General features: G+C 37.7%; 1 protein-coding gene across 3 annotated transcripts in view; it reads right to left on the bottom strand.

Moving 5' to 3' along the window:
- The window catches only part of stard9 (StAR-related lipid transfer (START) domain containing 9), a 38,796-nt gene that overhangs the window by 8,715 nt on the left and 4,492 nt on the right, over positions 1-25,589 (bottom strand). For 2 of the 3 annotated variants that reach the window (XM_087779226.1, XM_087779227.1), the window contains exons 3-22: positions 25,274-25,390; positions 17,326-17,442; positions 17,196-17,228; positions 16,758-16,819; positions 15,993-16,105; positions 14,807-14,949; positions 14,184-14,251; positions 13,638-13,735; positions 13,370-13,567; positions 11,622-11,719; positions 11,471-11,548; positions 11,313-11,390; positions 9,756-9,902; positions 8,976-9,027; positions 8,116-8,241; positions 7,811-7,893; positions 7,637-7,698; positions 6,095-6,267; positions 5,493-5,958; positions 196-5,229 (exon numbers count right to left, since the gene is read on the bottom strand). In XM_087779226.1, coding sequence (XP_087635352.1) covers positions 196-5,229; positions 5,493-5,958; positions 6,095-6,267; positions 7,637-7,698; positions 7,811-7,893; positions 8,116-8,241; positions 8,976-9,027; positions 9,756-9,902; positions 11,313-11,390; positions 11,471-11,548; positions 11,622-11,719; positions 13,370-13,567; positions 13,638-13,735; positions 14,184-14,251; positions 14,807-14,949; positions 15,993-16,105; positions 16,758-16,819; positions 17,196-17,228; positions 17,326-17,442; positions 25,274-25,390 — 7,346 coding nt within the window. Of the gene's footprint in view, positions 1-195; positions 5,230-5,492; positions 5,959-6,094; positions 6,268-7,636; positions 7,699-7,810; positions 7,894-8,115; positions 8,242-8,975; positions 9,028-9,755; positions 9,903-10,853; positions 10,934-11,312; positions 11,391-11,470; positions 11,549-11,621; positions 11,720-13,369; positions 13,568-13,637; positions 13,736-14,183; positions 14,252-14,806; positions 14,950-15,992; positions 16,106-16,757; positions 16,820-17,195; positions 17,229-17,325; positions 17,443-25,273; positions 25,391-25,589 lie in introns of those variants that run through there. The other variant, XM_087779228.1, reaches the window with a different exon arrangement.

Genomic DNA, 25,589 nt, shown 5'->3' on the forward strand with positions numbered 1-25,589 from the left:
TATTTATACACCTTTTTTCCATAATAAAATAGTGTGTGTCAGTTAATCTTAAAGACATTAAGCTCATATTTAGGTCAAAATTACTTCCAAAATCTTAAATACAGCTTCTTAGAAACTGTTGATTGTAATGTCACCCATCAATGTGTCTAAAACTTGCATGATAGAAAGAATCAAGCATGCATGAATCTGACATACCTGTCATAGAACAGCTGTTTGGTCGGTGAACATAGTTGAGATTGCGGTTCTTCCCTGACACTGTTGTCCCTCTTTAACAAAGAATCGGTCTCAGTATGGCTATGATGGCTTTGCAACGTGGTCAGCTGCTTTAGGTTGACCGTAGCCAACACCTCACGTCTTTCCTGGCGCAGCCTCTCAACCACCTGTAGGCACCTCTGAGTCCCTAAGCGCAACATTTTAGCTGATCCTTCACTGTTTAACTCGGTACACCAGTCCTGGTCCGCTGGGATCCCCGACCAGTTTGAGAACTTATTGTGCATCGGTAGATCATCTGGGACCGCCTGACAGCCTGAATGTGTTTGCACCCAGACGATGGGCGGGGCGTTGACAAGCACATCTGTATTACACTCACTAGGTGCCAGTGACTCAACGTCGTCCTCTTGAGAAGTCGGGTTCCTGTTGAAGTCTCGATGTATTGCGTGACTCTGTTCTGTTTCTTTGTATCCGCCAATTGTTGAGGAGAGACTCCCTAAGCACCCATCAATGTCTTTTGGGCTTAGAAAACTCATTTCACTAAATGTCTCAAGCAGTTTAGGATCAATTTCCATTGATGCATTATCCCATTCCTCTTTGGCTAATTGGTCGACTGCGAACCCTTGTTTGTAACTTTGCATCAGTTGAGCATGACCACTTTTTCCTTTCCATTTTGATTTGATCTGTGTCGCTGGTCCGACAGTGACAATAGGAGATGTGGCACGATCTGTATATTGAGCATCTTGGTCTGAAAACTGGGCAAGATGTCCAACACCTTCATAGCCAGTTCCTGCTAATCCTTCTTTATTTTCAAAGACCCCTTTGGTACGTGGCCCCTCAGTTACACTTCTGAAAGCAGGTGTTCCAGTTGAGGTATTCCACGATACATCTTGATGTCTGCTGGAATGGTGGCCTTTGTCATTTTGTGACACAGTAAAAACATCTGCCCCTACTACTTTGACTGTTACATTAACCTCATGGGGTCTGGGAGCATCAGAGCAGATTCCGACATTGCTTGGATTCATTCTTGCTGTCTGAGTAAAAGAGTCGAGTCTCTTTGTCTCGTTGTTGGACCCACTGATCTCTGACATATGAACATTTGATGGTGTACTGCTGCAGACTGCTCCAGTTCTCATTCCCTGAACATCTCCAAGCAGATCTGAAGTGCTGTCAATCAGTTTCGAGAGGTAAACAGACATGCTTTCCATACTTGCCCACGTTTGAGATTCCTTAATATCCCGTTTTTTTGGTACAGCTCCCTCAGTTGCGCTTCTTTTATGACCCCCCTCTCTTCTCGAGCCAGTTAGACATCTGTGCCAGTTATACTCTGTTTGACTAGCACACTGATTTGCTCTTCTTACATCCTTTGTTTTGGACTCCCTCTCAGAGGAGTACAGAAACATGATTTCATCCACTTGACTGCTGTCGAGACTCAATCGAGTTGACTGTTTGGTGGGAGCTTTTGATTTACCACCTTGGCGGCGAAAACCGTCAGGTTGAGAAAATTCTTTCTTAACTGGACAATCCTCGAAGCTGCTCAGTGTACTGGAGAGCCTCTTGTTATTGGCATAAGTGCTGAGGTGTGATAAGAAAGGAGAGTCCTGCCCATTTAAGCCGTTGTCAACGCTGCAACATCTTATTATACGCTTCTCTGTGCTGCTTGAAAGCAGAGATTTACAGGAGAGGTTAGCGGCACTTCCAAATGACTGGGCATTATTGCATTGTTGGCTCGAGTCTTTATCTTTTCGATGATGTGCAAAAGGGTTTATATCACTTGAGGCAAAATGCATATTTGATTCCTGTGAACCAGCTGATGTTTGACCTCTATTTATTTCCATTTCAAAAATTTGCTTTTGAGAACTTTTGGGGGATAAGCAATGTCTTTTCCTGAAGGTACTGCCCGTGTTTATGGGAGATTTTGGCAAAATGTCATTGAAGCAAGGCTGTCTGATACAAGGATTGGGGTTTACCCGTCCAGAGGAGGACCGGTTACTAAGTCTGTGCTTGGGGGATTCGTCTTCCTGTTCATCTGATGAAGACTCGTATGGCGAAGTTGATGGCCGAGAATTTTTTCCACTTTTCAATCTAAATCGTTTAGATCTTACTACTTTGGGAGCAGATTGGCCACATGGGCTTCCATTTGAGTGGATCGTGGCAGCATCAGTTCCACAGCTAGTTTGAGCACAATTCAAGAGTTGATTTTGGGTCAGATACTCGTACTGGCTTATGAGCTTGTCCTGAGCTCGTCCTGTAATGGCTCCTCTACATTGGCACTCTTTGGATTGCTGCGCGTTTTTTTCATATTCCGGTGTCAATTTTTGTCTGCCAGAATTTTCCTTGTTGACCAGCTCCTTCATATCAGGAGTTTTGTGAAAATCTCTGCAGTTACGTGAAGAATTTGGATTTAAAATAAGAGCTTCACAGCAACAAATGCAACCTTTACTGGGATTTAAATGTTTCTTTTTTTGATCAACATTGAGGGACACACCAAAGTCTTTGTTTTCGGATTCAAGGTGACAAATTAGAAGTCGATTGGCATCATTCCATTTTTTAAATGATTTGGAGTTCATGTCATAATCAGTTATAACTGATTTAGTATCTTCATTATTATTAGGTTCCATCCCATGATTCTTTTCATTGGAAGTCACCAGCTGATAGTGTCCACATAAGGAACACGGTCCAGAATAGACAGTAGGTTCTTTAACCCCCTGTTCTTCCTCTGGCTGGGATGGTGTCCCTCGAGGTTTGGCACATTCACAGCTGAAAGGGCAGGCGGCTGATTGAAAAGGACTTTGAGCCGAGCCCTTCATTTTATTATTGCTGCCCACGCCAGACTGTCTGATATTGTCTTTTACCAGTTCAGAGATTCTCAGGTCAATGGCACTGCAAATTTCCTCTGACTGAGAGATATGATGTTGCTTGGAGTCACAACTTTCAACCATAACCCCTTTGATTTTCCCTGGATTTTCCTTCATCGTAACAGGGCATTTTTCAACTTTGTTCCCACGTTCACAGCTCGGGGGGTTTTCATCAGAGATGATCAATTTGTTGGAAAACTCTCCAAATTTCAAACATATAGGATTCGACACCACTGAAGCCATGCTGTGATTTTTAACATTGCCATCAAGCATTGCCTTATCATTTGCCAAAGGAGTCTGGTCCCATTCAGGTTTAATTGTTTTGTGTTGGCCAGCTGGTGCCGAAAAGTCAGTCAAAAGCTCTTTGTTATTTTGCCTTTTTGTAATTTGTATGCCGTCCACGAAAGGCTCCACCTGATTCCTTTGAAGGTTATGGTTACAAGCATTTCCTGGATAAAGCCTTGAACAATTGTTCAGGCCTTTGTTTCCAGTTTCATCCAACATTTCCTCCTCAGAAAGAAAAATGCCATGTGGTACCTCAGAGTGATTGGCGTCTCCTGCAGAATCATCTTGATTCGGATCACCTTCACTTAGCTCAGAATAATTTTCACCAGACTGTGTTGTAACTTGACACTCTGTTGTGCTTATCTCAACAAGATTTTTGCCAATTTCTACATCACTGAGCTTTGTTGTTGCCTGAACTGTCTTGTTTCTTTCACTATGTGACTCGTACCGAACAAGTGGTGATTCTACATCCACAGTGTAAGGCGCGTCTTTAGTTTTCAATAAAGGTTCCTGCATTGTTTTAGATTGTTCTTTTTCTGTGAGACTGATCACCTGAGCATTGTTTTTAGTGCTTAAGTTACTTGAAGCGGCCAGTACTGAAGGCAATTCATTCTCATTGCTGTTGGACCTCAGATCTCTGTGTTGCAAACCACCATGTGGGTCCAAAGGGATCACTTGAGGACAGCCAACTTCAGCAGCACTAAAAGATTCTCTGCTAACATTTAAGGAATCTATGTGTATTCTTGATTTCATAGAAGATGACCAGGAATCACTTGATTTCTTCTCAACGTAACAGGGAGAATTTGGAGTCGTCTTGATTGTACCACTTTCGGAGTTTCTCATTCGTAAATCTGTGGCAGGTGGACTCAGAAGAGCAGACATCCTCGATGAAGGGCTTTCTCGTTTTAAGTTCTTCTGCAGTGAAGACACATGTGTCCAGTGAGGGCTCTTTTGAACCACTGAAGGAAAAGGAAGCAGGGCTTTACTCAGCTTTTTCATTGAAGTACACTTTTGACGACTCACACGGTCCAAGGAGTCTTTAGACATGTTACTGTCCTCGCTTTCGTCCCCACAACCCCAACCCTCTTCTTTAAGCTGGTCATCCAGGACTGTCGCATAAGCAGAGGACAATGAATCGAGAGAGAAAAGACTATCACAGTCGGATCTTTCTTCATCCCAGGTCTCTTCTTTATAACAACCGGTAACGTCCGACTGCGTTTCCACCCACTTTTTGGTTTGGCCTCTAAGAGCATCCGTGCTGCACCAACGTCTCTGTCCGAGGCCCTCAAACAGATGTCTTTCGTCCAGATCTTCACATGAAACAGCTGGTTTCATGGAGCCTTCACTTACGGCCTTCGTTCTATCTTTAACACCAAGTTTCCTACAATGCAACCTTCTCATAAGAGATTTCGGTTCTTGTCTTTCATGAGAAAATGATGGCCTTTTAATCAGTTTTGAAAAATCTTTCTTTGGTCTCACAGAATTAGTCAATTCTTCGGTAGCTCCTTGACTGCTTTCAGATGTATCAGATTTGGTTTTGAAGGTTTCTGAAGAAGCATATTGACCTTTACACTGTGTGGTATTTGCTTCTTTGTCAGTGAAACTCGGTGTAACGGAGAGATTTCCCTCTGAGCGGTTGTTAAAATGCAGATCTCTCTTTGGCAGCAGGGTCTGTTTACTGGGACACTTCGGAAGAGGAACTTGAGGCTTCTCCATCGGCACATTTTCCTTGTCCTGGTAGGTCTTGCTTTGCTCTGAAAAAAGGCTGCCAGAACAACTCTGTGTTCTTTCTCTTGGAAGATAATCATCTGGAACCCAGGTCTTGCTGCTAACAGAAGTTGTGGATTCAGTGTGTTTGTTTCTTTTCAGAGCATTTCTGTTGACAAAAAATCGCAGCAAAAACATTAATTATCCTTGAGAAAATATTTATAATATAAATAAATATAATAAATATTTACACAAAACACAGGTGACACAGAAAGTGAGTTGTTATGATACATATTACTGGTGCAGTGTGTATGTGAGTGTGTGTACATTTTCAACTGTGGGATTATTAGGGAAAAGTGGTAGAAAATGACTGGATACTATTTAAAGGTAGCTATTGACCAGTAAACAAAATATTAAGTGAGTTGTACTCACCGAAAGCCAGAGATGTAATGTGGTTGAAGTCTTGAGCGAAGATCTGATGTAAAAGAATGTCTTCGCAAAGCAAATGAATCCGTGGACCCAAACTCAGAAGAGGTCAACCCCTCTGGTCCTGAAGGCAGGGCCTTTTCGAGCCGTTGCAACTCCCTCTTGGCCTCCAGCATACGACGCTTGTTTGCAATTCTTTTCAGCTGGAACCGAAGCCTGTTTCGATGAACGCGACTCGCAGCTCGACAAAGACCGTGATGCTTTATCAGTTCCTCATTCACCACCTTTTTTCTTTCTCTATATATCCTGGATGGGCAAAAACCAATTGGAATATTCTGGTCAGTTGCTCCAAAACTGAAGACCTTATCCAGAAGTTGTGTCGAGACAAAGTCTGTTTGGACTCCCAGATCTTGGGTGGTTCTTTGCTCTGGATTCAACAGGCGCTTCTCTTCCTGATGAATCCACGTTTGTACTGTTGGGGCAAATGGTCCATATTTAGCTTTTTTAAACAATTTTTTTTTTGCAACAATAATGATTACAAGCACTAAGGATGAAGAAAACTTTGAATGTCATCACAATTCAAGAGAAATAAAGTGAGGCATACTTACACTCACTGTGCTGCTGCTGAAACAGAGCTTGCTCCTTCTCTAGCTCCTTCTCAGCCTTTCTCTGCTCAGAATCGATGTCCTGAAACAAACGCTCCACATAGCGCTGCTGCTGCTCCACACGCTGCTGGGATGTGCAGTGTGAGGGTTGCCCAGGCAAGTTTGTATTCTCAATGCTACAAGAAAAAGAATGGGTAACAGGAAGTGTGAAATAAATTTGCCAAAAGAAAACTAAATTGATTTTTTAGTTGGCAAAGAAAGTGCAGAAATAAAAAGCCATATGTCTAACACTGTAGAAACAATAGTCTGTCTTTACTGATTGAAGTCCATCCTTTTTTAAAAAGAAAATGGAATACATCTTCATATATGTGTATTTAGAGGCAACTCCTTGAATGTGCCTCAGGTACTAAAGGTATCATTTTAAGTGCACAAAAATATGTTTCCATCCATTTGTATGTGTTTTATTAATCTGTGGTTGCAGCCCTCATTTAACCTCAGAATGACAGGTTCGAAATTAACCTACACATTCTGTAGTTTCTTTTCTTCAGTTCGAACATTTGTTTCAAACTGCCAAAGCTTTGTAGATTTGTTTATTGAGTTTGTAAATTTGCTGAACTTTGAAAATCAGCTACAGAAGCTGTACTTTTGTTCTTATAGTTAGTATGTTGTTTTTATACAGTGTATAGGCACAGAATGGCTGCCCTGGTGCTTGGTTCTGTTTCATTCTTTCATTTCATTCTTTTATTCTGTACTGCCACCACAAAAAAACATGTTGCCTTTACAAAACTGGCAACAAAAGTTTCTGATTCTGATATTTGTTTTAGAATGCGGCCGTTACTGTGACCTCACAGCAACAACCTCAGGTTTGCTTAAGATTTTATTTTTACAGCTCAAAAATGTTGTACTAAAATCCATTAATAAATCAATTACATTTCATTTCCTCCTAATATGCAGGTCTGACCTACATGATGGAGTATTTTCTGTTATATAAATGTGTACTATGACCAACAACATTTAAATTCTGAATCGCAATCGCGATATCATATTTTATTTATCCATCTATTTACTCATAATATATAATGATTGATGATTTTCTGCTAAAATTGTTCAACTCTAGTGTGGCACGGTGTCGGTTTGTGTGTTCTCCCGTATTTAAGTGGCTTTCCTCTTGGCTATAGAAATTAGCAGTAGGAAATAAATGAATAAATCTTGTTTCAAGACTTTGTACATCTGTTTCAATTATTTTAAATTGGTTGCAATAGTTTGTAAATTAGTTTCAATAGCTTGTAAGTGAGTTTTATAGTTTATTGCACCACACAGAATAAAGCAGAACATGTTTGAGATGAAGACTAATTTGGTTGACAACAAGACTCCGGAACATCCACAGAAGCTGCCGTGTTAACTGCTTAGCGTGATGGTGTGTTATTAAAGGCTGATGTTCACAGACATGCGCCGCTGTTCATCAAATATTCACGCTCACATTAACCAGCTCATTCTGAATCACACGTTAGCAGTTTTTGTGTTAAAAGAAGGTTGTCTTGGTACCTGTGGTCATCATCCTTCGCACTGATGTCGATGTCGTTGCTGCACACATGGCCTTCAACCAACTGGAAAGAGGAACCACAATTGTAAATTAGTCAGTAGATCATGATGGGACACCACTGTGGTAATTATTTGGTAAGAAAAATGTTGATTTATTTTCATCTGCGTGGCACCTACTCGCTGTTGTCCCCTGGAAATGCCAGAATTTCCTGGATGGTCAAATACAAATTTATGATCTCCTCCTAATGTGATGACAGCACCTGAAATCAGAAGTCAAAATGAATAGTCAATGTAGTTATAACAAGAAGAAATTGCATTACATTATATCCACTTAAGTTAAGTGAAAGGCTATAAGACGCCTCATTAGCAGTAGTGTGATTCCATTTATAACAAACCTGTCACTATCAGAATTGCGGTTACCGTTTTTTTCCCCTGCAAATAAACAATCTGTGTTCGACTCGTTGGCTGAGAAAGGGACTGACCTGACTCTAATGCACAGGGTTCATTGATCTCTCGCTCATTCAGCAGGCAGATGCAGTCAGGCAGGGGCCGAAGCGTCACAACGCCTTCATGGTTTTCAATCTCACAGCTTGCGCCGCCATGGAGGACTTGTCAAATGAAAGAGGATAAAATGACTTATTTATAAGGTTAATGTTAACCTGCTTAATGTATTTATTAACTTGTGTGGGATTAGTCAACTCTAGGATTAGCTAGTCAGATAGTTTACAAACCAGGGCTCTTCCTTTTCATGATTATCAACAAGTATATGTTTTGACGATACTTTAAAGAGACTTGCATGAAATATCTGTTGTTTGAAAAGAGATCTAAACGTGTTCTAAATTCTAAAGTGTGTGTTAAGTATTCCAAAACAATAATTTAGGATAATTACTAAACTTTTTTTTTTTTTTTTTACATTTCCGCTTCAAAGTCAATCAGATTCTCACCAAAATCTATAGAGTTTATTTAAATTCAGCTGCTAATCTCTCTGATCATCCTCAACTCATACTCATCGCTCAGATTCGACCTTATTTTACTGTATTTACACATAATTTCATAATTAAAGTTAAAGACGGACCTCGAAACATAACCCATTGACATCACTAATCCATACACATTTTTCTGCTAGACCAGACGGGTGGCTGAAAAATATATCTTCTAAAATTCAAATATAACGTATATTTCCAAAAAAAAGTTATATCGAAACTATATCTAATATTATTTTAGAACTAATATATGATCTAAAAAGTAGGTAAAAATATACATTAACCAGCACTTCAAGTTTCATAGAGATAAGATGTTGAATAAAAAGTGAAATGGTATCAGACACAACAAAGATGTTTACCCATTTGTGATTCGTCAGACTGCTCTTGAGGTCCAATTCGGGTTATTCCATCCTGTAAAAATACATCGATAAATACACGACTCCACATACTTGCCACAGAAATCACATGACTAATAATACCTAATTTCTCGAAGGACACCTCCAGAGGGATTAATAAAGTCTGTCTGTCTGAATGTCTATCTGTCTGTCTGTCTGTCTGTAACATCCTCCAGCCTCTGTACATTACATGCGAGACATGGTGTGATCATGAAGCCTGAGGCTTGGCTCGTCATTGTCAGAATTAGGACAGTGAGCGTTCCCTCGAGTCCTTGCATCAGAACTAAGAGCCTCTTATCCAACTCTGCTTTATACTTTATACTGAGGAATTACACACAGGATAAATGTGATTGACAGGACAGTTGGAGGATGGAGAGAATCTAAAAAGACAATGAAAGAATGCACATTTCCTCAAGACATTTCCGGGCAATAGATGTTAAAGAAGGTTCAGCAACAGGAAGGGGAAACAATATTGATTTTTTTTGACAGCTGACAAACAACCACTGAAGAACATGCAGGAATAGAAAGGAAATGACGCTATGAGTTAAAGTCTTCATTGAGTTGAGGGAATATACAGTATGTTGTCTGACAATAGAGAGCAGTGGCGTGTGTCTCATGGGATTGAAATAACAACTTGAGCGGCTCAACAAAAACTAAATAAACATCCACTTTGACCCTGATGAGGTTCAAACTCGTGTGTGCATGCGTTCAGACAAACCGACACTCAAGATTGTTCCATCATACCTGGAGTTTGTAGGAGACTGTGCCGAGAATATCACTGTCGAGGGAAATCAGAGTTGGTTGGACAGAGTTTGTGTCAAGATTGTACTGTTGCAGCAGATTCTTCTGGTCCACCCAGCTCTCAGACCAGTCCTTCATCAGCTCGTCCACCTGCGAAAAAGTCTTAAATTAAAAAATGTATACGACAGACAGATATTTTAAATGATCAATTCTGGTAATTAATGCTTGTGCTAAGTTTTTCATTTATGTTTTCCATCACTCCTTTTTTGATGAAAATACGTATGCAGTTTATTTTTATACTCTTACTTTCTCTGAAAATAGATTTATACACAAGTCTAACATTAATGACTCTTTTTTGCTTCAAATGGATGTTTACATGACTAACTTTTTATTAATATTTTGCCCAGATAAAGTAAACTTTATTGAAAAAAAGAAACAGAAACAAAATTTACACGTGAATGTTTTTTGTTTTTTTTTAAACTTTTTAACTTAACTGTTTTTTCCATCGGTCTTGTTTAATGATGTTTTATTTTTGTTTAAAACACTTTTATACAGTCATTTTAATTATCCTTTTTGCACAAACTAGATATATACACTTGTCACGTATTAAGCTTCTTAACACAATTTTTACATGACTCACTTTCATTCATTTCTGCTCTAATTATATTCATATTGTTTTGTGAATCGTTTTTGCTCAAAACAGATTTATATAAGAGTCATTCTTTCATGCCTGTTTGCTGTAAATTGAATATGCTTCATTTATTATTTTGCGAGTCTAAATTGTCAGAACACGTTTCACATTTGTTGAATGACTGTTATTATAACTTCAGGCACACAAAAACGACGTACACAAAGAATAAAAGTAACCAAAAAAGTTAAAGCTAATGATGAAAATTAGAATTGTAATTTACAGTATCAGTATCGAAGGACAGACACTATGTTTACTTCACTTTTCGATAAAGCCTATAGTTAGGACCGACTGTTTTTTCTTAGCTGCTATAGGCTTAGAATGTTGGAGGAGTTTTAGGCACTGATTTCTATCTCTCTGTATATCCTTTTTTTCTGCATTATATTTATCTCCGGTGCAGTTTAAACCCACACTATTCTTCTCTCCCGGAGCCCCAGGGCTCCACCTCTAGAGCTGCCGCTGATCCAGGATCTCCACCACGTCATCGGATCTAGAGTTCTCTCCAGCACCTCCATGGACTCTTCTATACTGTCTTCTTTTCTCTCACTGTATCCTCCCTCACTCTTTTCTTCATTCCTCTGCCTGTCCACCCTCCGAGCCGTTCACAGCAGGAGGCCGTCAACACCAAGTCTGGTTCTGCTTGAGGTTTCTGCCAAAGCGCTTTGTGACCCTGGTCTAGAAAGGCGCTATATAAATAGAGATTATTATTATTATTATTATTATTATAAAAGGAAGTTTTTCCTCAACACTGCCACGCTGTGATTCGCTCATTGTCGAGTTGCTGGGATCAATTTTTCTTTTCTTCACTATAGTCTTACTTAAACTGTAAAGTGTCTTGAGATAACTTTATGATAAAGTTTAACTGAATTTACCTTTAATTCATTCTGAAGAACAATATCAGAGAGAGTTCCATCCCTCTCATCGCTCAGGGAGGGGCTGGGGTTCCTCTGCTGTGTGTAAGAAAGGAGGAAAGTATTTCAAAGGACTTGCAGATCAGTTTATTAAACCCAGGAAAGTTGCTGTGCTTTACCAATGCATACGTGAGCAGCATGTTTTTCAGCCGATCGATCTCTTCTCTCAGCTCTCGGATGAGCCGGACATTAGCATCCTGTGCACATGGAGACTGCAGATGATAAGACTGCAACGATTTAGAAAGAAAGATGACGCATGTTGGCACTGACCTCATTCACCCGAGGCTTGTTGATAATGTTCTTGGCATGCGCCGCGTAACGCAGAGTGCTCAGGGTTTCATTGTAACTATTAGCAGATGGTGATACAGCTGCAACAGACAAAGGAGATGTTTATTTACAGACACTCTCAGTTATATGTTTTGATCCTTCTATTATAATTATTTATATATACACTTCCTTGTTATGAAATATTGTTATAGGGAAAAATAAGTATTTAATTTAACACTTGTGTTATACCCGGCTCGAAAACAAATGTGTTTGTGGTATCCCTTGTGTTGTCTATGGCTCCACCCTGGCTTCCATAAATACAAAAGCAGTGGTGGAGGTTGTTCACCTTGACCCTGAGTTTACTCAAGGGTAAAAATAGATTTTGACGGCAATTGTTTACAAAACAAAACCTTGTTATTGACTTTATTATTATTTTTTCATATTTACTGTAACGATTGGTTTAATTGGTTTAATAATAACAGCTGTGACACATTTACTAGATTTATCTAGCTATCAATTTCTATTTTTTCTTTTTACAATAATAGTGTTTTTATGTTTTAACCCAGCACATATTGTAACATATATTATTTTACATACATAGTATTTGGTTTGGATCAAACACTGGCTCTCGTCTCTTAATTTAGGCCATCGCTGATTTTAGTCATTTGTTTGTCCTCTGCTTGGAGGAGCTGGTGTATTCCAACTCAAGTATTTTCTGATAATGCAGCACTGTGTAACATTTTGATCATATTTATATATGTTTTTTTCTCATCTCTCATGGCCACCAACATGCCCATCTGTTGGTCGGAGACAGTGTACAGATATTTTTGTTAAACTAACCAGTCAAAATAAACCAGAAACCCACACAAGAGACATTATCTTGTTTTGTGAACGAGGAACAAATAACAACAGTTACACATTTATGACAGTAGGGGGAGTCAGAAACCCTATTTTAAATGTATAGCCTGAAAAATCCTTACACTGGTTGATTGGAAGAATACAGTTTTTTTTCAATAGATTATTTATTCTCCTCAATTAATTCAATTTAATAAGCAATACAAGCCTTGCATAAACTTTGATTGATATGAGATGAGATGGAACCAGCCAAGCCATACGTTTTTCAGATCGATCTGATCTGAACAAAAAGACAAATATATTATTTAACTGACCATAGCCCAAAGAGTCTGTCTTCTCTATCTTCATCAATCATCAACAGATCCACTCAATTATCGAGATTTTCTGACCGTCTGTCATACAACTCCAAAAGGTATTAAAAATACATTTTCAGGTAAACTTGATAATGAGACAAGGGTCAATTATTCAACTTTGGTGGTGGCCTGTAGTTAAACTCCTTTAAGTAAAGGATGAACAATTTAAAACCTTAATGAATGTGAAAAAAAAGTTTAAAAAACAAAAGTATTACTTGAGGTGGTGATAACAAAATGTGCTCTTGTCATTAATTAATAATCACAGTGATATCATCTTTGGAATACTGCAAAGCTTATGTAGAATTTGACTGACAGCTTGAATCCCTTTTAAGAAACTATTTTTAACTACAATTCTTGTATCATGTAAGTAGTTACGTACATTTAATCATTTTTTAATTATCATTATTGTATCATATAAGCTCCCTGGCACCGTTTCTGTGCTTTTCTAATTAAGAAATCGTTCAGAATGAATAACAGATCAACTTGAAATATAAAAAAATATTTGGCACAAAGGCCACACAGCACTACTACGTTGACACATACTTGCGATCATAATGGTCTTGGAGTTGCCTCCAAGGCTGTCTTTGAGCAGCCAGGTCAAGACAGAGTCTCTGTATGGTATGAAGCCATGTTTCCTGCCTCCTCCTCTTCTAAACATGGAGCCGCCTGGACTCCCTTTATCTCCCTCAGAGGCCACGCTGTTGATGGTCTGGCAACTGCTGGACATCTGGGAGTTTTGTGCTGCGTGGAGAATTGAACAAGATAATCAACAAGACTAAAAGGATAATACACTTATTTCCAAACGTCTCACCAAGAGCAGAGATCACGATGCCTAAAGTGACCAGGGACTTGTTGATGTTGGAGCCCTCGGTCAATCGTTCCTTGCAGTAGTTGTGGTCTGCTCGCTCACTGTGGAACATATTTGTGTTTTTAATTATGTTGCGCAACCGATACCTTTTGAATTTGGGAACTCATTGGATATCTGATTAAAATGCTTTGATTCAAAACATGTCCAAAACCTATATATCAGTAGTAGTGATGTGTTGATACGGTGATAAGAGTGCCATCTAGTGGCCTTTCAAAATGAAGACACTGTATCATGATACCTCTTTTTTTTTTTTGTCCCAATTCAACAACTTTATACATGTTTTTGTGGTTTTGTGTGAATGTTATTCGGTTGTTTTTTATGTTTTTGTTTTTACAATAATGATGATTTTAGGGTTTGTACCGACATATATTATTTTTATAAATAATCTTTGGTTTGGATCAACAAGTGTTAAGTCCACCTTACTGATTGGTGGCCTCAAAAAAAAAGAAACAAGCTAAAATTTCGGATAAATTCTAAACACACACTTACCTTCCAGCTAGGTCAACAAGGTTAATCTTGCTCACAATTTCTGACGGACGGTTGTTTGTCAGAATCGCCTGTGAGAAAAATAAAATTAGTAAATATAACACAAAGGAAGAAAAAAAAGAAAGTATTTTAAACTTTTTATGTGACAGAATTGTTGTATTGACAATTTGGCAATTGATAATAAATGTAATTAAATATTTCTGCAAAGTGACATTCACATGTTCTATTCTTTGTTTTTCCAAATGTCTTCACATTGTTTCTATTGTGAATGCAGTGCTTTCCCCATAATTAAAAAGCTATTTTTCTAATCCATATGTAATGTCACCCATTTAGAAATTGACTAGATGATACTAGTTCATCCAGTGGATTAGCTCATGAGGACCCTCTAATAACAATATAGGTTTCTAATGATTCCCTGTTTGAGACTGGATTTAGCAAGAACGGCCTCTTAGAATTAAACCCGATTGGTGAATCAATTTTGGACTTCTGTGCCAGATTTAAGTTTGACACATAGTTTTGGTTTAGACACTTTGTTTAAGAGAGGAGAGAAGAACGTTTGGGCAGTTTTAATAGCATTAACAGTCCAGTGCTAGAGAAGCCAGTGAAGACAGCGGAGAGATCCTGACCTGAGTGTACCAAATTGTAAAGATGGCGTGGGATCGGCTGCTGGCGTCGTGGTTATGAGTTGCCGCGGTGATTCGATTGGCAATGCCATCCTCCAGAAGCATCATTGCCTGCTTGCTGTCTGAAACCACGTGCTGAGAAAGACCTGATGGGAGCCAAAGAAAAACAATATATATCTTTAATATTTAAATCCTTTCAAATGGCATTTAAAATAAAGCCCACACACAGACAAATACACTTTTAAATAAAATGAAACCTAATTTGCGTAAGACAAAACACAGTTCAATCATTGATGCTCCCTAATGATGTCTGTATCTGAGGTCAAATAAAAGGTGATTTTTTAAATATAAGAGATGTATTTTGGAGTGGACCAACGTGTTTTTCTGTTTTTTGAAGGAAATGATATCACTTCCACTGGTGAACTGGGACTTCTGTTGTTCTACACAATTAGTGGAAGTGGAGAGCTAAACAAAAAGGTGACTGGATGAGAGGAAGCCAGGAGATGATGTGGCGGCAACAAGTGAACTGGCTTTTTTTAATGCAATACAAACAACATTTATTCTGCGTGGGTGCATGCCCATAAAAGAGGAGGTTTTCTTTATCTCATGCGCTCAGAAATAGGTGTTTGAGAAAGTACTGCTGGTACATAAATTACCTTTTAAATTTAGCAATAACAGACTGGACCCTATTTTCACAAGAAGCCAAGAATAATGTATAATCGAAATGAAAGCAAACTACGCTGGTAACCTGATTTTGAATAATGTCAATAATTCTGCAAATACGATTCAAACTTGTATTTTTCTTGTAGAACAGGTTTGAAATCTTTAGCCGATTATGATCTCACAGTCATTCAAGAGGATATTAAATAAAAACACACAAAATAAAGAAAAATAAATTGAATAATGACCACAGATAAAGTGCTTAAAAGAGGCATGGAATAGTAATCACATTTATAAAATGGAATAAAATAGGCAAAGACACAGAAATTAAAAATAAAAATAATAATAATTTAAATAAAAAAAATAAAAAATTCAACAAGTTGCACACGCCAGATTTTTCTTTCATACTATACCATGGAATAAAATGTAACACCTTGCTGCTCTATACAGACTGGTTGGCTAATCATCTGCCAAGAAGTGATGGTCGCAGCAAAGGTTCAAGAGAATTGACTCAAGAATTATGACTTACCTTGTACATAGGGACCTTTTTCAGGATGTTCTCTTACTCTCAGTGATGCTCTTTTCTTCTGCTCCCCGACCGTCAGTAAATCTCTCACCCGCTCGTTATAAATCTCTAGAAAGCTGCAATAGAAATACAGAAAGAAAAGTCAATATCACCCTTTTACTTCCAGTAATAGACACCTATATAAATACACATTTTGTTGGGCCTGTTGCCTTGTTTGCTTAAATATTTTGGCTAGTTGTATGATTGAGTTTGACACCCTTGAGTTAAGCTACTGTGGCATTTACTCACTTGTCAGTCAAGTAAAGAATGTTTGTCACTTATACGCAAATTCCTTAAAACTGTTTTGTACACCCGAAATTAGTGAAGTTGTTATATTTATCAGGGTCTAAATATGATATAAATGCTGTAAAAACTTGATTTGGATGAGTGCGATTTAAGGTCTTTCTGTAACCAGCCTCAAGTGGACACTTAATGAACTGCAGCTTTTTGCATTGGTTTCACTTTTTAAAAACAAATGGTGCCCATTGGCAAAAACTGAGAGTCAAGCCTCATAGTTGAAGACCAAAGCTTGTGTTTGATTTTTTTAATAAACCATTGATGATCTAATGAAGGCTTAAGTTTCATTAATTTGATATTTTTGAGAAAACAGGCTATTAGCTCAAGCTTTAAGATTGTTGAAACTGAGAACTACAGCTTAACAAAAGAAAGAACTAGAGGATAATAATTTGGGTAACTATCGAAAAGGAGATTATTAATGTCAAAAAGAACCTGATTTCCACTCGGCTAGAACTCTGGCCATCTGGAAGAGCATCCTTAGACCGGAAAAGACCCTGCAAGGACAGAGCAGCAAAGGATTATTCCTCCAAAACCAAATAGGAATAACAGCAAAAAGTATTGAAATGTGAATGAAGTGAAATATTCAAATTCAATCGAAAATATTTGGAAAAAATATTTCCATCCTCGTGATATTTCGTCGCTACGAGAAGAGATGAAAACACTTACACACCCAATGCAAACTCAGCTGTTAAGAATGCCTTAGAAGCTGATATTCCAGATAATAATCAAGAATACATGGTAGAACAGGTAATATTTGGCATTGTCGAAGAGCTTTTGAAACAATTAACTGACACTCTAAAGCTATCAGCAGTCTGGGTTGATGGTTCTTAACTATCACCAAAACATTTATTTTCATAACATTGTGCATACCTGACATATTCTTGGGGTCAAACCAAAGGAATCCTTGAATCATGTGGGAAAAAAGAATTCAACTTCAGTTCATAGACAAAAGAGATCATGATTTATGGAAACTGAGACAATGAAGCAACTCAATCCTCACCTGTGTCCCCATCATGGTGTGTGTTTTCCCTGATCCAGTTTGACCGTAAGCAAATAGGCACACATTATATCCTTCGGATGCTCCTGCCAGGACAGACTCGCCCAGATCCTGGAACACCTGAGGACCAAAAAACAACACTTGTTGACAAAATAATAGGCTAGAGTCAAATCCATTTTCATTCACACAAGAAGAGCCTATGTAGAAGTTTGTATGTTCAAGATGACACAAGGATAAATAAACACATTACATTTTGATACAGGACTGACCTGAGCCTTTTTAATTTATAAATACATGAACATTAAATTGTAGTTTAAATTACACACAACAGACTGTTTTTGTTTAAAAGTGAACTTATTTGTAAGATTTGTTTGTGTTGCTTTGACTTGAACAAGCCATTAAGTATACTTGAATAATGTCACATCTTTTATTCAAAATGTTTACTTGAAGATTTTTATATTTTCATCTAATTAAAAAATGGGGGAAAAAACAAAAGTGTTTGCATTTATGCATTTATATTTGTGTTCAGTGTAATTACTTTATTAATATAATTGATGATTCATTTTATCCTCCAGACCGGAGTGAGTCATTACATTTCCTAAAATAACTGCTAATGTGAAGCCAAAAAAAGGAAAGAAAAAAGCCTTGACATGACTGTTAAATTAAAAAACATATATATCAACCAAAACAAAATAGAGCATAATGATGTACTGTTTATGTAATTGCGCCATGATGTTGTAAAACTGAGCTAACATTTTTTTCCCATTGCATGTTGTTTATTGTTCCTGTTTGGAGATGAATCCGACAGATGTCTAATGCATTGATCTAGTTTATTAATCTCACTTATATCACCATAGTGTTTGATAAACATATTGATTTACAATATAAAAAAGTGTCTTCATAAAGTCATTTATTGTTTGAACTGACTTGAGTTTAGTTCATTTACATTCTGCTATATTGGAGTCCAAAGGGTCCCACTTCCACCTTAAGTTTCCACCAGCAGAATATTGAATATTACTTTTGTATAAAAACAAATGAAAATAAAAATAATACATCAGCTCTGTATACATTTAGGTAAGTGGACATTTATCAAAAAGAGAACTATGAAAAAAAAAAACAAGCAAGAAAACATTACTTTAACAAGTTATAGCTTAGTAATAAACAGTAATGATATTGTTAACTTTTAGAATGCGGATTGAACATGTGATTTTAGTGTGTCCTCATGAGGGCTGCATAGACAACAGTTTAAGGGCTGCTTTGGTCAGTTTTATCAAGACCACATGTGCTAAAATCATGGCCCAAGTCATTTCAAAAGGCCAGTTGGATTGTGCGCTCAAATCAAAGTAGATTAATGTTCATGATGATAACGTGACCTATAAATATCTCATGGATGAGAAAAATTACATAGAGAGTTTCTAATAGGAGTGAAAAATATGTGTAAGGAAAGGAATTTACTTGTGATGGTTTTGTTGAGATGGCTAATGGAGTTTTTACACCCTGAATATAGACAATGTCAAATTAAATGCCTGCATGTGTAAGATAGTTTGTATTGATCATATCTAAGACTTTGGGTTCGGCACAGGATTTATTTACTCATTTAATCTGTTAGTCAGCATCTGTTCCCAACGTTATCTGACCTCAGTGGCAACAGAAAAAAAAAGTCTTAAGGCAACACATGCTTTCAGAGAGCAACCTGATCTAGAGCTACACCTCGAACGCAGCACATTCCCAGGATGAAACCACAACACTGTCTAGGATCAGCCCCGAGGCCTCGCAGACTAAAGCTTCGACCGTGTACAGTGGTGGTCAAGAACAGAAGAGGAATTCCCTCAAACATGGACGAGCACAAACCAAGGAATATTTTCAACATTCCACCCCGAGCCGACAACGGAGAACCTTGAGTAAAGTGTGTATTTACATTTGCAAGCGTGGGGGTCTAGCGAGGACTTGCTACACAGATGTTGTTTTCCTGCCACACATTAGGTGGAGTCACAGAGTAATTGAAGGTCTGAAATGAACCTTAATAGTGTAACAGCTGTGAGAGCATTTTATAACACCGATAGTAAAAAAGAAAAAGGTTTTACTTCAGTTTAATTTTGTGGATTTTCTTCCACAGCTGAAACTGACCTGCAATAATAATATCTCTGCAATTCCAGCTGTTTTCCATTACTATATTCATACAGCTTTATGTTTCTTATTACCTATTCTCTGTTTGTGGTATTTCCAAAGAAAGAGTATGTGGATTTGTGGATTTTGTATAAAATGTAGCCGACTACTATATGTATTCTTATTGGTAGAGTCAGTAAATAAAAAGAACCAAAACATGAATTCAGGTGTCAAATAATAAAAATAATTACGGCATGTTTGTTTCTGACACACTTTTAACTTAGACATTGTTCTCTCTTTAGCTTTCCACTGTAACCAGTGTGTAGTAAACATCCACAGCTAACTCGTAAAACTCCTTCCTCTCCCGGCCTCTATTATCATCGACCTTATAAATCACACAACACAAGCTGAGAGCAAAAAAGGTTCATAATTAACGTAAATAACTAACCAATTTTTGCCGAACTTCAAATTGTGTAGACCAGAAATACACTGTAGAGAAGTGCAGTCCAACAACAACCAGTCAGCTCGGCGGTCCATTGGAGACAAGACCACTCTTGACTTCATGCACACTTGAACATGAAGACACAAAAGGTGGAACCACCACAGTCTTGTCCAGATCCTCCTTTTCAAACACAGACAGACAGACTTGTCTCTCTCAAACAGAAGAGATCAATGGAGACCTTGTTAAACCTTGACCCCCCTTTGATTTATTGAAAGGGGTTCCAACAAAGTAGAGGCTTCGTAAAGCCTTGTAACAAACTCACAACACAGACAACTTGATCACATGACATGACTGGATGATGAAGGTCTTGAGGTTTTGTTGAAGGCCTTAAAAAACAATCAAACGAGAGTATTTCCAATGGAACCACATCTTATATCTATGATAACTTGAGTCAGCTTGGTTACCCTCTCAAAGCTACCACAGGGGTCCGACCCAGTTCTTCTTGGGCTCAGAATGACGACAGAGAACTGCTCTGTGTGTAAACTTGTTTTTAGCCTTATTTTTCCAAGGCCAAAATAGTTGTGCGCCAAATACTCTACGATATTATTAGTGCTACAATAGCATGAATAGGCTCATTTTCTTCACCTCATTCCTTGAAGGGTTTAAAACTATCTTTCGGAAATTTACAGCCTTTTAAAATCCTCCGATGTTGTTCGGAATTAGTCGTGATTGGCCGATTATAGAAACTAAAACTTCCATTTCATTTTTCATTCTAAATAGTTTTTAAATAATATATTGTTTTGTCTCTTAAATAAAAAATCCCCAGGCAATGCCGGTTATTTAACTCTAATATTCTGGAAGTGACGTGAGAGGAGTTTAAATAACTTGAGAAGTTTGGAAAAGTGTCAAAAGTTGTTTATAATATATAGAGGGAATCTATGAATATCGTGAATACAAATAATTTCTCCTCAACCCCTTTAGGGCCGCAATAATACAGTGAAATGCGTTTCTGTAGTCAATTTAAGTTTATGGCAGGAAAGATAATCTTAAATTGGATCAGTCATGTGGAATGTCGAAAGAGACAAACAGCTGCAAGAAATCTGTATCAGAGCTTCGGAACATGTCATAGTGTGGATGAGTGTTGCCATGAAGATGAGAAAGTATGTACACAAAACACCAACATTTAACATCAAGATTTGTATTATTCTGACCTAGATCAAGATTCATGTTTAATCGAATCTGTTTGTTTTCCTATTAATTTGATCGTCTCATGCTATTGAATGCATCACAGTCTCTATAACATACTTGTCAAACACAAGGTTTATCAATGTCATCAATTATACAAATGTTTTCAAAAAGAGTGCAAGTTATGTTGAAGGTCTTTGATAGGAGTTTGTTGAAGGAGAACAACACAGTTTGGTAAAGAACTTCAAGACCATGGGGCAACATTCAGTATTGAAAATTGAAGCCAATGCATCAGTGCAAAAAGCCGCAGTTCATTGATTGACCACTCGAGGTTGGCTGCAGAAAGTCCCGCGAACACACATACCACAAAAATGGAAAGATAAAATATTTTTTAAACATTGAAAAACAAGAAGCTGGAATCTTAAACACTAACTTTACTATCAACACTATCTGATTTCTTAATTGCATTAGAGATCATTGAGGGATAAAATATGAGACTACAATTGTTCTATGATTTTTACCCTTTTTGAGTATCTATGCATTCATCAATTGAATTATTCTGTGTATTCTTAGAACTTTTACACCACTAAGTATGATACGAATCCTGTTATTTTACTTCATTGCCTGTCCACAAATCAAATTGGTATCTAGTAGTAAGTCTTAGAGAATAACTATTAATGTCAGGTAAAAGACAAGAATGTTATTCACCAGTATATAGTTTATTTAAAGACCAGTCATTGCGTGTATAGTAATGATGATAATAACTGATTACGGACAACATGGTAACACGAATGAAAAAAAAACGTTTGAGATTAAAACCTCATAAAATCAAGAAGTGAATAATTAGGTATGGAAAGAAATAATATTAAGATTTACATAAATGTTTTTTTTACTGCATTTTTGTGTTTTATGTGTCGTTTGTGAAGACTGACCGCAAGCTTGGGTCACTCAGCTTCTATCCAAAACTTTCCAAGTAGGCTACAAAAACAACTCTATAAACAAAAGCCGTGCATGTTTAGAAACAAACTTTCATACAAAAACTGACAAAGATATTAACAAAAAAGAGAGGTCATTCAAAAGCAAAAGGTTGACTGTAAAACAGTGTTTTGGATGTAGCTCAACAAAAAATCTGGTTTGTCACATCCCACAAAATTTGTAGGTCAAATTATCATGAGAAACTAGAGAGAGTATAATGAAGCCAAACATCAGCTGCTCCTCATTTAACATGGGAATGCAATGCTGGACATTGCACAGGAAGCTTGGATGAATACTGACAGGCGGAGCTATCCAGTTTGACCGACTTCTCTGCTAGAGCTGGGAACGTCTAACAAACTAGATCTCTATGGGGTTGAACAGTGGGATGCCCCTCCCCACAATCAGCACGGAAAAATAAACACTGGTGTGTGTAATACTTCAGCGTATACAATGTAGAAAAATAGCTTTCCTGTGAACAATCTATTTCAAGAACCTTTATGAACCATTCGTAATCACGCCTTTATTTTGGTCCGTTTTTGGTGACTTGAATGAAACTTAAACTGTATTTTTTAATCGCCAGCACATGGCCTTTCATATCATAAGACGTTGTTGTCGATTTGTTGTAATTTGAAGCAGGCGTGTGTGGGGGAGTGAATGCGCACGTGTGCTGAGGATTCCTTCTACAAACAGAGAGACCGTTCTTCCCCTCTGCATGCAGTTCTGCTGAAACACTGACCCAGAAACAGGGAGCATCATACAGTCTCAGACCACATGCATGGAATGATAAACAGAAAGAAAATAGGGGGGAGACAACAGGGGCTCCATTGGGTGATAAAAAAAAGTTGCAGCATTGTGCTCTGGACTCCGTCCTCTGGAGTGACGTCATGGTGCTGACATTTACAGCCCAAACTAATTTGTGAGGCAGCTGTGAACTTGGCAGGCGAGGGGGCTTCACCAGAGGCTTGGGGAACAGAGTGGACGGTGTCGACGACCAACCGACTGCTCCCCCACCAACAGAAGAATTGACATTCCCACCTCCTCCTGGTTTTCTCTTGCCACTCCCTAAACCGTTCTCCTAATGTTTGGTGAGGGAACAGCCAACAATATTTACATGACTTTTGTCCAACCAAAGATTTTTTTTTTTAAAGGGTTGATACTAGGGGTAAGTATTTTCAAGAACCTCACAATACAACCGCATACCTTGATTATGAACGATGTTGTAGTATGACAATAAGGACAATTTGGATTGAAATACCTTTAAAAAGGTTATTTCGTGATCCATGTTTACTCCCTTAACCGGTGCTAAAGGGTTCCTATATTGCTCTTCTCGGGCTCAAAATGGGGGCCCACCAGAGGTCCATTCTTGTGGAGACTTGGAGATTCTAAACATCTTTAATAAATCTGATTCATATTTCTATATTAAAGCGTAAGGTCACCCAAAATCCCAACTTCACTCATTTTTAAGTGTAGACAGTAGTCTGTGGTCGGATTACTTCTGGAGTTCCTCTGGTTTATATGACTTCTTATTCTTTAAAGGTCTGGCCCCAACGAGCGTAAAATATAGAGTTTTATTTTTTTTTTGCTCCAAAACAATTCTTCTCGTTGAGGCTTCAATACAAGACTGACGTTACAGACAAACAGTATAATGGTATTTTGATGTATTTAGGTGTTTTTTGGAGAAAGATGAACCTGAGCTCAGGTCCTACATTAAAAAATGAACATACATGTTTGCCTACAACTCTAAACCTAAAAGAAACAGATTACTCTGAAAAGAATCCCAACCCCAAGTCGATATGAGGGTGAGTAGAAAATTAGTGAAGTTTGAATTTTGGGTGAACTATTCCTTTAATGTTTTATGGATTTCTTTGTGGTTTCACTGTGAATATGTGCCTTTTTTAAATAAAATTGTTTGTATTATTTTACTTTACAAAATCTGTTCCATCCTAACTATACTTCAATTTTAAAACTAAGGGTTGGGATTATTTTCACAGGAATCCTTATAGGCATAACTGGCACGATTGGCGCTCCAAGACAAACTTAAAAACAGCCAAATACCTCCACACCGTTTGTCTTTAATGTCCCAACAGCAGTTCCAAAAACAATTAAACACGTCTATATGTTAAGCTTGTTCGTAGCAAAATCTAAAAGGCTAACATGCTACACAGACAGGAAACACTCCTGGTATGTCCCGGGAGCCCAATGAAGACGGTAGCGGTTGAAGTCGTATTTGACTTGGCAATTTTTAATTTCTTTTCAAGACGTGTATATACTGATAAAAAATATATATACATCAATACGTGTTCTTTTCCAGACCTCTATTAAACATAAGCCGAGCTCTGACATACACAGGCCTCACATGCAGTCTTCACTTAACAGCTGGTTCTCATTCCAAGTCATCCTTCAAAGTCCTCAAAAAGCTCACAAAGTAAATTGGGGAACCACTTCATCTGGTTTAAACTTTATTAGGTTTGACAATCTGGCACCACTTCGTCAATTGAAATGGATCGTGATAGAATTTAACTTGATAGTTAGACAAATTGAGTTTAGATGAACATCTGCGTTTGAACCATATTATAAAAAATGTCATACACAAAAGTGAGGTATATAATAAGTATGTGATTTTATTAGTATATGGAATGATTACAAAGACACCGGGAGTTTGAGGGATTTTTTGTCTTACATTCTTGTTGATATATACCATAAAATATAATTAAATAACGCAGTGGAACTTTTAATTTGAGACCTAAATAAGTCCAATTTTCCTTAAGCACCATTATTTGAAACCACCAGCAAAGACAGAAAGTCTAAAAACCCTAAACTGTACGTTTAGGGGATTAAAAAAAAAAAGTCTGCACTTCCTCTCCAGTCCTTCTCATGTTCCAGAAAGCCTCCGACTGATCACAGACACACAAGGTTGTGTAATGACCTCTTCCTGATAGCCAGATGGAGCTCATATATCATCACAGCTAGAAACACGTTGACTTGGAGAGAAAAAGCAGTTTCCTAAACACTCTTGAACGTCGGCCACTTTTATTTACAAAAGGCAGACGTGCACTTACAGCTGCACAATTCAAGAAAAAAAATCGTGGTTTCTGGAAATTATTTCCCAGGGTCATGAACCTTAGATACTTGTGAGGTTTGTTTAAATTGCAGTTTCTTGTTTGAACCAAAGCTACCTTAACAATAATGAAATATAGTGTGGCTCTATGATAACCTCTGACCTATGCGAAGTAAAGTATTTACCTCTTCTTGTGAAGCATAATGAGGGTCTTTAGGGTGAACCGACCAGTAGCAGTAGTCGAAGCAGAACTCCAAATGCGTCTCTCTAGAATCCACTGTGTGGTCTGTCCGTCCATCCAGCTGCAAAAAGGAAAAAAAACAGACAATATTTATTCGATCATAAATATCTGGACAAATGACCAGACAATCAATGATCTAAAAAAATAATTTCTTCACTACAATAAAAGCTTCTTCTATACTTCTAGATAAGTAGTTGACAATTAAAACGGTGGGCGGGGCTTAAGCTAATTTCCTAATGTAAATATCTTTATTAAAATAG

This window comes from Callionymus lyra, chromosome 18 (genome assembly GCF_982586985.1).
Source record: "Callionymus lyra chromosome 18, fCalLyr1.hap1.1, whole genome shotgun sequence".
Classification (NCBI taxonomy): Eukaryota; Metazoa; Chordata; class Actinopteri; order Syngnathiformes; family Callionymidae; genus Callionymus; species Callionymus lyra.